Source organism: Podarcis muralis, chromosome 12 (assembly GCF_964188315.1).
Source record: "Podarcis muralis chromosome 12, rPodMur119.hap1.1, whole genome shotgun sequence".
NCBI classification, from domain to species: Eukaryota; Metazoa; Chordata; class Lepidosauria; order Squamata; family Lacertidae; genus Podarcis; species Podarcis muralis.
The window spans coordinates 24,743,572-24,760,300 of NC_135666.1; the positions used below are offsets into that span (position 1 = coordinate 24,743,572).

At 42.5% G+C, this 16,729-nt stretch overlaps 1 protein-coding gene across 21 annotated transcripts in view; it reads left to right on the forward strand.

The window, feature by feature from the left end:
- The first annotated feature begins 6 nt into the window (after positions 1-6).
- NSUN6 (NOP2/Sun RNA methyltransferase 6) overlaps positions 7-16,729 on the forward strand; it is a 30,299-nt gene continuing 13,576 nt past the window's right edge. For 3 of the 21 annotated variants that reach the window (XM_077936868.1, XM_077936889.1, XM_077936890.1), the window contains exons 1-9: positions 334-1,157; positions 2,122-2,399; positions 5,238-5,347; positions 6,939-7,094; positions 7,923-8,002; positions 8,875-8,987; positions 9,689-9,842; positions 11,287-11,368; positions 15,057-15,176. In XM_077936868.1, coding sequence (XP_077792994.1) covers positions 5,273-5,347; positions 6,939-7,094; positions 7,923-8,002; positions 8,875-8,987; positions 9,689-9,842; positions 11,287-11,368; positions 15,057-15,176 — 780 coding nt within the window. In that variant the 5' untranslated portion in view covers positions 334-1,157; positions 2,122-2,399; positions 5,238-5,272. The other 18 variants (XM_077936875.1, XM_077936871.1, XM_077936872.1 and 15 more) reach the window with 18 other exon arrangements.

Here is a 16,729-nt window from a genome sequence, read left to right on the forward strand (position 1 = left end):
AGAGCACGGAATGGGCGGGCGTGACTTAGTCGTGGTCATTGATTTCAAAAGGTCCTGCTCAAAAAACGGTGAAAGCTGATACGCCCGCCCGGACATTACGTGCGAAACCTCATTTCCTCTTTTCTTTCGAGCGGCGCCATATGAGGGGCGCGAGAGCCGAGCCTTTTCTGTTGGCATTGGTTCAACCAGGCGCCGGAAGTGACTAGTATCGTTGCGGTCTTGCGCCGCTTCCCTTTGGACGAGGAAGGGGCAGGGCGGGGCCGCGAGAGTGACGTCATCCTCCGCTCCGGACGTGAGGGAGGCGTTGTTTTCCCACGCCCGTGGTGAATAGTTTTCCTCTTTCAGAAGGTTCCTGACAGGGACAGCCGGTTTTTTCCACACGGAGTTAGATTTTTATATATGGACTGATACGAATATCGCGCCCCGTGGCTTAAAGTCGATTTTCACTTCTGACTTCCGTTGCGGAAGATACTCGCATGGAGAATAGTGGCGGTCAAAGGCTATTTTCATTATTATTTTTTAAAGTTCGGACTGTAATCTACCGAGTCTCCACGAGGGCTCAGTTGTGCAAGTAAACTCCCCTGCTCACGCCACGCCCAACTCAGCACTTTGAAGTCAGCATATTTGATTATGTAGAAAAGGTGTAGGTAGCCATGTAGAAGCTCCTGAAGCCACAGTAGTAATAAGGTTTAATAGAGTCTGCTAGGTCCTAATAATTGGCATCCTGCGGAGGAAGACATTTGAGCTTTTATAGTGTAATTTGCTCCTAAAGTACACATGTAGACAATAATCAATCTGCAATTAGAGAATTATGGGATAACCAGTCTCATATAACTAACATGGTTAAGTTTAATTAATGCATGAAGGGGTTAATGCCATAGAGTAAGCTGCCCTGCCAAGTTTAGCTAGGTCACTCCCTCTCACCATGGGTGGGAGGTAATTAATGCCTTTGTTTGCCTTCTGTCTACCAGAGAAACTTAGTGTGTGAAGAGGCTAAGGTAGTTGCTACATCTTAGCTGCATGGCTCATACAAACCATTGTTGTGTTCCTGTACCAATAATTTAGGAAAATTCACCACTGTAACTGAGGCAAGTTGTACTGCCTGTGTTTTCTGACTGATGTATGGAAATCACATGAACCTGACCTTTGGAGAGTTTGTAAGTAAACCATTCCTAAATGTGTAGATTTTTCTATGCTGAGGGAAAAGGGAAACGTTGGAAGGAACTCACAAGGGCATATTTTAAATGGGTTTATTTCAACGCTTTACTTTGCTGCATGCTTTTGTGATTTTAAATCTCGTCAAAGAGCGCTTGGCCTCAAACTTGGATCTTAGCATTCAGGAAGTATCTTTTTAACCTATTTTTCCTTGCCAACCATTTAAGAATGACCCCAGAAAGCTTATAGTAGAAGGGAAATGTGATTATTTCTCTCTTCACCAAGTATTAACAGAATCAGGATGATTACAGAGGCATCAACAAGTGTAATAACTATATAGATTTATCAATATTGTTGACAGCACAAGTTTATGCATGTTTATTTGCAAGTAAATCCCACTGTGTTCAGTGGGTTTTACTCCCAAGTAAATGTGCATGGGATTGTGGCATAGGGCCATTACCCTGGGATTCATCTTCTCTGGCGATCACTCGTAGCTGCGTTAGATTGTCTTCCATGAACACGGTCTTAACACTCACCCTGTAAGTGATTGTGGAGGCCAATTCTGGATCCACATGTACTTCCACAGTTGGGACATAGGTTTCTTGGGAGTTGATCACGGTGACGGTTTGCCAAACATGCCTTCCTCTTAACATGTTTCTCTCTTTCATCCTGAGTTTGAGCATCTTCAAAGCTCATGACACATTTGGTAAAGGCTGTTCTCCAATTGGAGCGCTCGCAGGCCAGTGATTCCCAATTGTCGGTGTTTATAAAACATTTTTAAAGATTTGCCTCGAGAGAGTCTTTAAACCTCTTTTGTTGACCACCAGCATTACGCTTTCAATTTTTAAGTTCAGAATAGAGTAGTTGCTTTGGAAAACGATAATCAGGCATCCAAACATGACCAGTCCCACAAAGTTGATGTTGCAGAAGCATTGCTTTGACACTGGTGTTCTTTGCTTCTTCCAGTACACTGGCATTAGTTCGACTGTCTTCCGAAGCGATATGTAACATTTTCTGAGGACACTGTTGATGGAATCTTTTGAGGCGTTGGAGATGGCATTTATACGTGGTTCATGTTTCACAAGCATACAGTAAGGTGTAGCACAGTGGCTTTGTAAACAAGCATTTTGCTTTCCCTGTGAATGTGCCGGTCCTGAAACACACTGCAGAAAGCTGCACTTGCAGAGCTCAGGCGAGGCTGGATTTCGGCATCATTCGGCCCTTGTGGAAAGATAACTGCCCAGGTAGGAGAAGTGATTGACTCTTTCCAACATTACACAATTGAGTTGGATTTGTGGCGCTGCAGAGGGGGTTTTTATGCTTGTTGGTGCAGTACTTTGGTTTTTTTGATGTTGAGCGATAGGCCAAACCTTTCGTAAGCTTCTGCGAAGATATTTAGGATGGCTTGGAGGTCATCCTCTCAGTGTGCACACATGTTGTCCTCTGCATATTGAATCTCTTATGTTAGAAGTTATGGTAGCTTTACTCTTTGCTTTCAGCCTACTCAGATTAAAGAGCTTTCCATCGGTTAGATTTGATTTCTACTGCAGTGGAGAGTTTCCTTTCAACAAAGTGTAGGATCATGGTGATGAAAATAAGAGTTGGGGCAATAACACAATCCTGTTTAACGCCTGATCCCACTGAATGAATCACTTTGAGAGCCATCGTTATTTGCGATTGTTGCTGTCATTTTATCATGGAGGAGCTGAAGGATGTTCACAATTTAGCTGGGCAGCTGATTTTCAAGAGGGCAGTCCACAGGGCATTGCGATTTACCGCGTCAAAGGCCTTTGTCATGTTAATAAATGCCATATACAGAAAAATAAAGTGAGATGAGCCCCGCAACCCTAGAATTGGTCACGACTGGACGTAATGGTCAGGGGTCCCTTTACCTTTTTACCTTTAGTAGCTATTATGAGCTTCTTGGTTATTTTGGTTTTTGAATGTTTTGCTGTTTGCTGTAAAATATTTTGAATCCATGTATATTCATTAGGTCTGGAGAGAAGGCAGAAATATGCTGCAACTATGTTGATAATACATGCTCAGCCCAGGTGGAGTGAGTGGAGCTGGAAAACAGTGAGTGGAGCTGGAAAACACACTATCAAAAAACCCCCATAAAAATGGCACAGATCCACATTTCCTGCGAAATCTGTAGCCCTCCAGATGTTGACTATAACTCTTCTAAGCTTTGACCCTTGACAAAAATGGTTGTTGATGATATAAGTCGACTACAACCTCTCCGGAGCCACCGGCAGGCTTTCCACCCCACCTAACAATGCAGTTTCCTGGATAGGTCACTGGCAGGGGGCACACAGCCCTCCTGTGACAAAGGCTCAAGTACCATCCTGGGAGGAAATGATAAGCAGCGGGGGTGGTGGGTGGGGCGCACGACGTGTTGCAGCACATTTCTGCATTCAATAGGGCTCTGAGCATACGCAGAGTGCATGCCCCTGACAGCAAAATAACCACTGGCCTCCCTTCTAGATAGAGATCTTCACATGAGCATTTCAAACCGGACATGAATTCTAATCCGCTGCTATTTTGTGCCTCGAGAGGCGTCTCTGTGTGGTCGGCTTGTTGGCCGGTCTTCGATGCGATTCGTACACCCGCAAATTGTGAGCTGGGGTGGGGAGTTGAAATGAAAAGCACCCCTCTTTTGCGGGCACTGAAGGTTTTATTATTTTTGCGGGGGGGGGGACTCCCAACCCCGCAATAGTTACAAGTCTTTGGCTACTGCCTCCCTCGTTCCCCTCTTCGCCTGGTAACCACATCCTCCCCCGTGGGCGCCCACGTTCTGGAGCGAAAGCTTCATTACCCTGAACGGAGCTTACTCCCGAGGAACCCGAAAGAACTTCAGTTTCGTGCTCTGGGGAGGGGGGCCCTCCCCAAGTAGAAGGAGGGAGGGAGGCGGGGCTGGGCTAGGACGGGGCGGCATTTCCTATCGCCTCCCCGGATGAGGGCAGGAGGGAGGCCGAAGGCAGGGACTGGGCGCGGCATTGCTCGGGCGCTGGGGTAGGCAAAGGGGCGCGGGAGGACGACAGCAATGAGGGCCCCCGGGGTGGCGGACCCCGGTGCCTCAGCCCCAGCCCGGGGAGAAGAGGGGAAGCCACGTCCCGGTGTTCAATCCCCGCCGGGGTCGCTCTCGGCGCCCGGCAGCAGGTGGCGCCCCATCCGAGGCAGCCGCGACGGAGGCGGGCTCTGCTTTTCGGTTCCTGAGGGGAAAAGGGAGCCCTTTGCAAATGGCCTCCCTCGAGGACACACGCACACCCCTTTTAAAACGGGTGGAAAGAGGTGTGAGGCGAAGTGGACACGGGACCGAATTTAACATGTACTCCAAAGCCCCCCCTCCCCGTTTCAAATCGGATTATAATGTCGCCACGCCTGTTTTGCACCGACTAGAGGCGAATTAGGGGCTCAAATTTGCGTGAAGCAAATCGAGCAGCGGCATTTCCCAGTAAAGTGCAGGGTGTCTAGGCGTTTTGGGTAATGTCATGTGAACACAGGTGAAAAATCCAGCAATTTAAATCCAGCGAGTGCGCTACAGTAAATGGAAATGTGGACACAGCCGAAAAAGTTCGCGATTAGTAACTGCTCACTCCTGGACGAGTCTGGCCCCCCGAGTATTTCCATGCCAATCCAAGAGGGAAAAAGATGGATGCAATGATAAGATTATTGGCAGGCCATTTTTAAAAACGGGCTTGGAATCTTGGCCTTGTTCCTCATGCTTCCTTCATACTAACTGTTGTACAGGACCGTTTAGCTTATTTAGTGCCACTCATTCTCATAGAATATTAAATTATTGCTTCAATTATCATTACATTACATAATTTATGATACAACCAGATGCAACATATAGCAGACAAAATGCAGCTTATTACTGCTATAAACCATCGTTCACTTTGGGAATGGCACTGTTTGGCTGAATGTTAAAGTTGGTGAATTGACGATGTCTACTTATGTCTTGCCTTAATTTTTTTTCATATTCTATGACAATGTAGGAGAAAAAGATTATAAATGAAGCTCTTTAATCTGAATTTGTTTGGTTTTGAATTGTTCGTGTGAAAATGATTTTCTTTCTCCAGATGTGTTCCAAAAAGAATAGGAGACAGTAAAGACTATGTCTGTTTTCCCCAAAATCTCATTGAGGGCAAAGGTTGAAGAGTACCTGAGGGCTACGTTTAAAAACGATGAGGTAAATACTGTAAAGCGAGTCCAAGGAAGGAGATGTTTGGAAGAGGTACACAAGTGTGTGTGTGTGATGGCTGCTGTCAGGAATACTTTTAGTTCCAGCTAAGGTAGCTGCTCAGATGAGACCTGTCATTTACAGTGGTACCTCGGGTTAAGTACTTAATTCATTCCGGAGGTCCGTACTTAACCTGAAACTGTTCTTAACCTGAAGCACCACTTTAGCTAATGGGGCCTCCTGCTGCCGCTGCGCTGCCGGAACACGATTTCTGTTCTCATCCTGAAGCAAAGTTCTTAACCTGAAGCACTATTTCTGGGTTAGCGGAGTCTGTAACCTGAAGCATATGTAACCCGAGGTACCACTGTATTTATTTTTTAAAATTTAATGAGGCACACTTTCTCTCTTATTTTGGTATGTCCGAGTTAAAAGATTTGGGGTGGATTTCTGACCCCCGCCACTGTTTGACGGAGCTTAACGGAGCCACTGATGGAGCCCTGTTGCACACGCCAGCTAGAATGCAATGTGGGTGGAGGCAGCACGTGGATTACCGTGATGACAGTTGGGCTGGTTTGGGATCCAGTGGATCCTAGGTCAGCTCAGGCCCTCCCTGGAATTCCCCTTTGAGGACTGTCCACCAGCAGAGATTCTGTTGGTGGCACTTACATTTTCCTTCACATTTGGTTGACAGAAGAGAGAGCTCCATGCCACTCTGCGGGCAGAGACTGGCAGGGCTCAGTGGGGGTATACTTCTGCTGAATCCGCCCTCCCAGTCCAGCACAAAGGGAAGTTTGGTTAATCTTTTTGGCAAAAAAATATATTCACAATAAATGCTTTTTAAAATCATTCATCCCATCCACAGAAGATCGTGGTGGGTAACAATTTTAACAAAATCGATTTTTTGAACAAAACAGAAGATAAATCATGCTTGCTTATTCCCATTAAATTCTTCCCCATTTAGGCTGTTGCTCATCAGTTGGTTAATAATGTGTACTTTAATTTATAGCAAATCCTACATGGATTTACTTTTATCTTAGTACACATGTTTAGGATTGCCATTTTACCCTAATGCAGCCTGTAAGAGGTATCATGCTTAATTTTTGTTACGCAGTACGTGAACAAGTCAAGTGTCCTCCTAGGCTTGCCTACCCTTTCCTCTTCCAACATGACGGAGGGGAGGAGTTTGGAGGCTTCTGTTTTTGGTTAACCACGGATTGTCATGTCATCCTTACATACCAACAAATTGTGATTAACCCTAATTCTGGTTGGTTCTAAACAAGCAAACTTCAAACCATGGTTTCTGAAGCTTGCTTAGTTAAACCAACTGTATTTAATGTTAACCACAGTAACCATAGTTAAAAGTGGAAATTTCTGAACTTCTACCACTTTGAGAGGGTAAGGGGGGCAGAGTGTATACACCTGGGAAGAGGCTAGACTTACACCTATCTAAACCATAGTTTAGTGTGATTCTATCCAATCGTGATATACCGTGGCTTAACTGGCTTGTGCCTTGAGTTTGAATCAACAATTCTGTACTCCTGGGATTATAGTATAAGCCACTATTTTTGCTGATCTAATGTATTTCCTTCTCTTTTTTAAGCTGCTAACTGCTTTGGGTGCAGTGGAAGCCGAACGGAAATATGAATCTCTGTTAAATAATTTATCCCATCCACCAGCTTTCACAACTGTTCGAGTGAACACCCACCTGGCATCTGTGGACGATGTAAGAGGTCTGCTTTCTGAAGAGATCCACAAGGTCTGTGTAGTGTCTTCTTACTACTTGTCTTGCCATCAGTTAATTCACTAAAAGTGGTGCAACTTAGATTCTGTGTAGCAGGACATTATGAAATGCTGCAATATTTTTTCCTGCCTAGGAAGATCCAAGTGCCCCCTGTCCTCCTGCAAATAAGTAGCTTGATTGTTTGGAATTTAGAGGCAGCTTATGCATGGCAAGAGCAGGGTTACATTAGTATGGAGCCCATGCTAAAGCTTTTCTTGCCATGCCAGCTTTTAATGAGCAGGGAGTTTTTCATGCAGGGAAGCAGCAAATTAAGGGGGGGGGAAATGCAAACATGATTTCCTTCACGTTCAGTCTGCGGGTTTTTCTTTTTCTCTGTTTGATTTGGATCTGTGCCAGTTTCTAAGTGCACCCATGAACGAAGAAGCAAGGCAGCACGCTTTTTCTGTAGTCACTAATAATAATAGAAATGGATGGGTTGGTCATACCTGTATAAGGAAGAGTAACTAAAAACGATAACTCTGTATTTTTAAATTCTGAAATAAAGTCCATCACTGCTGTAACTATCTTGATTCATTAGCACTATGGCTATATTAGAGAGTCCATAATGTATTGTGACCTTAAACATTTCTGTCTAATGGAAATATTAGTGTTTTTTTTTTTAAAAAAAAACCTGTTTTAAATTGTTTAACTTGCCCTGAAACAACATGATGAAGGATGTTAAGAAACCTAGTAAGTAAATAATGACAAATAAATAATGTCAATGAATAAAATGGCTATAAAACACTCAGATCCTTTTCATTAACCAAAACTAAGAAATATACTTTTTTCTTCTTCCATATGTAGCAGTACACAAGTCTTCCTGTTCCAGTTCTTCGGCATCCAAAACTTCCTGACATCTTACTTATTCCTGTTATTGGGCCCAGGTCTGTGTATTTTAGAATTTTAATTTTAATGGAGTTTATCTGTATTTCATCTTCTGACGGCTCATAGACTGATTTGGAGCATGGAAACATGTGTGCTAGAGCAAATATTTAGAACTGGCATATTGGTCATTGTAAAATTGATAATGTTTTGCAGCAGAAGCCTAACCATGGGCTCATCCACATTTATCTTTTGCCCCTCCTTCTCTAGGCACAGGTCCATGCTTTAAAACTTCTACATCCAAGCACTGCCGCTTTCCCCAGGAAAACCCACTCCATAACACTGAATCAGAACAAGCAGTGATTTGGGTTCTCCATGTATTGCCGTTTGCTCTGATTCAGTGGGTTGGGTTTTTTTGGTTTTTTGTTATAGTGCTTGGACACGGAGCTTTGAAGCATGGACCTGTGCCGCAAAAGGAAGTCTCAATGAGCCCCATGTCTGCTCAGAGGTAAATCACATCAAATTCATTGGTGTGTCTTCCTGAAAAGTGGAGTTACGATTTCAGCCTTCCTTGCAATGCAATCCAGCTTGGCCAACTAACTCTACGGCTGCAGCAGGTACTAAGGTAAAGGTAAAGGGACCCCTGACCATTAGGTCCAGTCGTGACCAGCTCTGGGGTTGCAGCGCTCATCTCGCTTTATTGGCCGAGGGAGCCGGCGTACAGCTTCCGGGTCATGTGGCCGCTGACCTTCTGATTGGCAAGTCCTAGGCTCTGTGGTTTAACCCACAGCGCCACCCGCGTCCCTGCAGCAAATACTGCAGCTCGCCAAAAAGGTGGACAGTAGTAGTATTAGAAAGGCAGCTGAGAACAGCAGATGTGAATTATAATTGTGCTGATTGGTTTTTCTTAACTCTCTCCTTCCCCTGCCCCCAGCAGAAAGGATGTACAAAAGTTGACAAATGAAGTTATTGTTGGTGCACAGTGTGGGAATGCGGTGCTTCGAGGAGCACACGTCTATACTCCAGGAATCATATCTGCTTCAAAATGTATGTAACACCCCCCTCCACGCTTCCTTATCTTGTAAGACTGATGGAAAATAATACTTTGTAGTTGATAGCAGCTACCCTTTTTAAGTGTTAATCTCTCTTCAAATATCCAATACTAGATTGTTTAGAACTGTAGGTTGTGAATGTAAGATTGAATGCAAGTTGCAGCCATTGTCTTATTTCCCTACCATCCTTTGTTCTGAAATTCTGTAAAAAGGATTCTGTAAAAGAGTAGGTGCTACTACTAAATTGGCAGATTTGCACTATAAGAGAGTCATGTTCCAGTTGAGGAAGTTTATAAGTTATGTAATCAGTATTTAAAGAAGTTGTTAAGAAATGCATTTCCTAACAAACTTGATTATCCTGTCCTATGGTTTTGGTAAGAAAGGACAAAATCAGGAAACCAGACATTTACCACTGCATCTATTTCATTCCCTGCCTCAGACTCTGTGGTCCCTAAGCTTTAGTAACTTGAGTATTAACTATTCTTCCTTGTAGATTAGATGCTTTAAAAAGTTACAGAAGAAGTTGCCAAGTATGCATGCGGAATAGCCATTACTGAAGTTGTTCCAGAGCTACTCTTGACCTGAACAGATTCTTGTAAATAGTCGGGGCTCAAGTATGTGGCCTACTTGAAGTCCCGAGTGAGTTCTTGTGCCAAATAAAATATTATTTGAAATGTTCTCCCTTTCTTTCCTTAGTCATGAAAGCTGGAGATACTGTTTCAGTATACTCTGATATTGAAGAGAAGTGTAAAAGAGGGGCCAAAGAATTTCTCGGAAGCAAAGTTTTCATCGGAAATGGGATTTCTGAACTGAGCCGAAATGAAATCTTTAATTCTACTGGCCCACTGAAGTAAGTCAGAAATTGTAATAAAGTTTGAGAATAATATGTATGTGTTATACTTTCTGGATGTCCCATGATCATATTATAAAGTACCATAGAATGGGTAAAAAGATTGAGGCCTGTGCACTCCACACTGGAAACTGCATGGGGTTGAGTATCATCTCCCAGGCACCACCTTCTAGGGCAGTGGTTCTCAAAGTATTTTTCTCTGGGCCACACTTTCAGAATAAAAATTTGCTCATGCCACTGAATTTTTTATTGATAAGAAATACATTGGGAATCAAGAAGAAACAAGTCCTAGTAGTGGTCAATTTCTAACATAGAACACAGCTACTGCTCAGTTGGTAGAGGCTGAGACACTTAATCTCAGAGTCATGGATTGGAGCCCCAGCTTGGGCAGAAAGCGTCCTGCATTGCAGGGGGTTGGACTAGTGACCTTTGTGGTCCCTTCCAACTCTAAAGGTAAAGGAAAAGGTACCCCTGCCCGTATGGGCCAGTCTTGACAGACTCTAGGGTTGTGCGCCCATCTCACTCAAGAGGCCGGGGGCCAGCGCTGTCCGGAGACACTTCCGGGTCACATGGCCAGCGTGACATTGCTGCTCTGGCGAGCCAGAGCCGCACACGGAAACGCCGTTTACCTTCCCGCTAGAAAGCGGTCCCTATTTATCTACTTGCACCCGGGGGTGCTTTCGAACTGCTAGGTTGGCAGGCGCTGGGACCGAGCAACAGGAGCGCACCCCGCCGCGGGGATTTGAACCGCGACCTTTCGATCGGCAAGCCCTAGGCGCTGAGGCTTTTACCCACAGCGCCACCCGCGTCCCTTCCAACTCTACAATTCTCTTTAACATCCACATGAAGCCGCTGAGTGGTGCCATCTTCCAAATTTGTGTCTTTGTAAGTCAGGGTGTATAACTGCAATAATTTGAGACCACCTTTACATTTTTATCCTAAGAACTGAACCACCACATTAGCTTTGAAATCTGATGACAACTAGTCCACATACAAGAGAGGCAACTAAACATTAAACCAAGATTACAGAGAGAGAAAGTTAGAAGTTTATGCTGAGTTTATAGTACAGTGGTACCTCGGGTTACAGATGCTTCAGGTTACGTGTTTTCTGGTTGCGCACTGTGCCGAACCCGGAAGTACCAGAACGGGTTACTTCCGGGTTTCAGCGCTCACGCAGAAGCGCTAAATCGTGCTTTGCGCATGCACAGACGTGGCGCTGGGGTTTGCAAATGTGCCTCCCAAGGTTCCACTGTATATCTTGCAAATTTTCAATTTTCCCTTCTTTCTTGTGTTTATGAAAGTCAGATCAGAATCTGTTTAATTACTGGTCAATATTATATTGAAGTGTCAGATCTTTTATTAAAAGATTATTAGTATAATACAGTTTTAGAAATTCAGATCAGGATTTTTTTTTCTTCTTACCGGTGTGCATTGTGCCTTTCAGAGGGATGGGAATAAAAATGACAGAACCAATTTACCTTAGTCCTTCATTTGACAAAATGTTATCGAGTTATCTGTTTTTACAGGTAAGTCATATTAAAAATAACTATAGCTTTCTGAATTCTGAGGTCACAACCCTTTCTGTTGCATTCTAAGCCCCATTGAACACAGTTGGACTTCACATCTAAGCAAATAAGCTATTTGGGGGGAAATTAAATTAAAATAGTGATTTTCCCTATGTGTTTATGCTCTGTAAGTATTTTATATCTGACAAGCTAGGCGTGGACTGTTTTCACTGTGCTGTGAAGTGAAATGTTACCTAATTCTGTTTTTTGATTGCCTTTGGCAAGATATCAATAAATGACATGGACAGCTTCATCTGTAGTTCAATTTAGATGTAATAGGGCGATAGTGGACTTCAGTGGGTCTGAACAAGAGGTGATTCAAAACTTCTTTTGAGAAGTGCTTTGGCTTTGAAATGGCTTAGAGAGAACAAAAGATTTACAAAAATCGTATTTCCCCCACATTTTATGCCACTAGCGCATGCTCATATGATCCAGGTGGTGGTGATTGTGCTGACGGCCAATGGGTCCTAATAGCATTGTGTTGACAGTCCCAGATCCTGCTAGGTGCAGTTTTCTTCCATGCTTCCTCTCAGCAAATACCAAAGTGGGGGGGGGGGGCGGTCAGGAAGCATTGGTTCCTGCTCCCACCCTTTCTGTTTTAGCCTCACTTTTGCATCTGCTAGGGAAGAATTTGAATTTGCATTGAAGAAAAATGGTGCCTGTCCGCAATGTGGAGCATGATTGATGCCTCTGGTAAGTCGTCCCCCACCTCCCATTTCACAGGTTGTGAACATAGTGACAAAGTTTGGAGGGGATTTCATTTCAACATAAGCCTTGAATCCGGTCGCTGAGCTGACACACAACTCTGCAGATCTGTGTTGTTTCATCTTGTTGATCTAAAGTGGTCAGTGCATCCAAAGCAGAAGTCTTTATTTATATATTGTTTCCTATAAGGAAAGCTCTGCAATAAGAAACCTTGGTTTGATTTTGTTACGTTTCCCAAGAAAGGCCTCTGTGTGTGTGTATAGGTTCCACCAAGTTGAATTTGCATTTTGCTTTGTTTGAAGACAAATTTAACGTGTCATGAAACAAGAAATTACCTTCTGTTTTATCTGTCATTGCACTTTGTGGCTGCAGATTTCCACCACCCACATTTCCAGTATTATTTCAACTATGGAACACAAACAAGTGTTCTACTCCTCCTTCAAAACATTTGTTGACTTTTCTCCCATATTGGAAGCAAAAGCATGTTAGTTTGCTCTGCTGCAGCTTTGCACTAGGTCTTAACTAGAAGATTTAAGGGACACATGTATGCTCATCACTTGTAGCATTCGGTGAGAAGTTGAATGTATATGAATAAGTGATCACAGATGACCATCTCAGACAGAGTTTTATACCTCCTGGTCAAATCATACACAATACACATAATTTGGCTGAAAGTGTCATCAAAACATGTCATACCAGCCCCCTGTGTATCCTATTTTCCATGCTTCACCAATTGATTTATAATGCAAGAACACTTCAGCATATACATGTAAGCTCATGTAGCTGAGAAACAGATACTGCCTGATTACTGAGCGTGTGGAAAAAATATATTGATGAACACTGTGTTGTTAATGTTGTGTACCATTAAGCCAATATTATTGATTAATGTTTTCACCATGTATGTTATTAGGTAATATGTGTTTTTGCCCGTAGGCACCAGCAGTTTCTTCTGTATATATGTTTTAATGGAAAATTAATGCAATTATTTGTGTTTATATATGTGACTTAGCTGTGTATATATAACAGCCAGTCTTTAAATATGTAATATGTAATCTATTGGCTGTGCAATCCTGTGCATTTCTACTTGGAAGTATAACTTGCGTGGGCTTACTCCCAGGTAAACGCATATTGTCTTGATGTTTTTGAAGGGATGACACAAGTAGGTTGTGTGTGGAAAGAAGCGATTTGCAGTAAAGTGAAGTGCATTTAAAAAGTACATGGTCCGAATCTGTAGGACAATTTGGGAAACAAATGTAAATGCACAATTAGTGTAAAATTAGACACGTTATGTTATCTTATACATTTGGTGATTTGGTGACTTACTTTGCCCTTGCCCCAGAGGAAATGCTGTTCCAAGCAGGTAGCGTAAGTTTTGTGCTATAGGCTACTTTGCTGCAGCCTGTACTGGGGTTGAAGCCCCATCTTGTGTGTCCTCACTTCTATGCCATGGGAAGTGAAACCTTCAAGCATCTTGTCACATGCTTGGGGGACTGGGCTGCTGGAAGTGTAGAGTCTTACACTGCAGTTCAGCTGTGCACTGTGCTGCTCCTATGGACTCTTTAGATCCAGGCATTCATAGGCACTAAGCGCTGTTATTGATTGGTTGGTTGGTTGGTTGGTAGCTGCATGCATGGGTCACTTTCCTGTACAAGGGCTCTAAATCTTGCGCTTTGCACATGTTCAGTAGGGTGGGCAGAAGTGTATCCCATTAAGCAGAAACCTTTTAAGTTCTGTTTTTGACATTTATCTAGGAGATACAATGAAGTAGTGAGACATAATACATATTTTTAAATAAATCTTAACACAGTGCAAGTTTACAAGTTTGCTAGAGTTTTCCCCAAACACAAGAATCAAAACACTTTGTTTTGGAATTGAAGATTTTTAAATACGTTCCACAAGCCTCCCTGGGTCATTCCACGCCAAATCACCTGGTGCCATGTGCTCTCACGTCTCAGATTCTGTTCAAAAAATTTTCATGTGAAGATAACCATCAGATAACCTCAAATTAATTTAAATCAAATCAAAACAAAACAAAACAGCATCATTGACCATATAACATGTATGGGAAACAAAATAGCTTTGCACAAGTGTTTTACACAATAAAATGAACACCGTTCCAAGACATATTTTGTTTTTATTAAATAATTAATAAAACTTAATTTTTAAAATATGTTATAACCACAAATACACCCTTCTTATTTTTAAAACATAGCCATGGTTAGCCCATTCTACAAAAAAAGTAAGATGCATGTTTTAGTTGTGGTTTGCACACTATGGCTTATCAAACCTACCAAGGTAGAAAATGACTAACATTCACTTTGGTCAGTGTCCCTTTTCTGTGGCACTTAATACCATTTTTATACCTTATTTTGAAAGAGACCAAAGTTAGCTTGATTTTGATACCAAAATAAGCCCAATTGGTTGAAAAATAAGCGGAACAGGAGGTTTTTTTCTAAACTGACACAGAAATTGCATTAGCCTAAATCATGCAAAAAACGAAACTTTTCTCCTGTGCCCAATTTTGGACCATAAAATCTTTAAAAATTAATTTGAGGTTATCTTGTAAGTATGTGCACAGAAAATATTTTGAACACAATCTGAGATGTAAGAGCACGGTCGAGTATTAAAATCAGGTGATTTAGCATCGAATGACCCCCCTAGTAAGTGTTTAGGATTGCTGCCTCAATCAGTTTGGTTGATTATAATGTATTGGCTTCTAAGAAATACCATTTTCTGTCAAAATAGGTATTCCTTTCTCATGTCTATAGTTGCTACAATCAATCATGCTGTGAATGTTTTGAACACTGCTTACAGAATTAGAACACACACATGTACAGTTTTGCCTTTTATTTGAAGAAACAAACAATAGAATTAGTTTTAAGTAAGATATTCCTGTGTTGGTCATCATTGAAGCAAACCTAGTTTTTTTCTCTTCCATTACTAGAATTTGCCCTCTTCAGTTGTGAGTTATGTTTTAAATCCTCAGCCAGGACAGAGAATTTTGGACATGTGTGCTGCTCCCGGGGGGAAAACAACCCATCTTGCAACATTAATGTGTGATGAGGTAAGTGAAGTCACTGAGCATTTTCTGTCTCAGTGAGGAAAGTTTGACCTGTGCTTCATTAGCATGGCTTGTTTCACTCGTTTGCTGAGATCCACAGATAACTCAAAGTAGCACACCATTAATATTTGAACACACTGCTGATTTACTGGCTGATTTTTGCAGCATAGCAGAATTGCTGAACCAAAGATAAATCTTTCTGGGTTACCTATCACAACATATTTCGAACAAATAGATTTCATTTCGGTGGACATGTGATAGATTGGGGGGGAAAGTAGAAAAGTCTTGCGAGAAATAATACAATACAAATTAATTTGGGCTATTTTTAGTGCAGAAGCTTGGTTTTTAAAATCCATTTAAACTTCAGTACTTTTCATTGTGTAAAAACAAAGTGATTCAAATGAAAGTACTGAGTAACCAATCCGTCAACATGACATTATGGCCCACCATTTTCAATAAGATCAAATAATGAGTTAATCATGAGTGCTTTACGATCTGCTATATTCTGTGACTTGAGTTATTAAATTGCATGGAGTAGTTTAACAGCTTGTGCCTTTTGGAAATTGGCAGGAGCTAATCTAAAGGGACAATTTCTGCTTGTAAAGAGAAGGAAGGGACTTTAGATCTCTTAGAGGCACCCATCTTTCCTAACTTTGGGAGCACAAAACCTCTTTCCTTCATTCTCTTTCAATTTCCCCCATCTCCAGTCATCTCTCTCTGCCTCTGACAGTTGGGCCACCCCTTTTCACACTTTCTCATTGGTATTCAGGATTTATTTGTTTCATTTTAAAGAAATGTATACGCTGCTCTTTAGCCATACGCTCTCAGGGCAGCTGAGAGGACTGAGCAACTTCTCAGAAGACTATATTGTTTCTCTGAGCAGAATTGACCTATCTAGCCTTATTGACAAAGGTCATCACCTCTATCTGGAAATTACACACATCCCTAGAGACTAAGGAGGAGGTGGGGCTCCTGTAGTTGCATCATTTACTGCATAATGCTGGGCGAGCATTCTCTTCAATATCCAGGATTTACACTTTTCCACAAAATAGAACATACTTTGGAGATACACAGACAGCACAGCTGGAGTTGGCCCATGCTGAGGAGACTCCTGTATTCCTTTTTTTGTGCCCAGGGAACCTGGGGCAGCATCTTACTTTATCAGTCAGCAGATGAAGAGCAGCTCTTTTTGTGTGCCCAATCAAAGTGAAATGCCCCGATATGTCAGAGAGTCTTTTGCCCAGACATAGGGAAGGTATCCCAATAGTCCACAGCTCCGTTTCCATTTTACATCTGCAGATGTGGCAGTGGATGTACGAGACCAGGTATGTCCAACTTCCAAGAGACTGCAATCTACTCCCGCTATAAAAAAACTGGAAGTAATCTCCCCATTGGATTGACCAGAGGCTTCATCAAAGTTGTTGAGCTTTTTTGGGGGGGAGGATTGACCAGAGTTGTTGAGGTTTTTGGGGCAAGGATGGGCCACAGTTGTTGAGGTTTTTTCTTGGGGGGCGGATCAGGATCCCACAAACGATCATGATCAACCAAGGAAACCC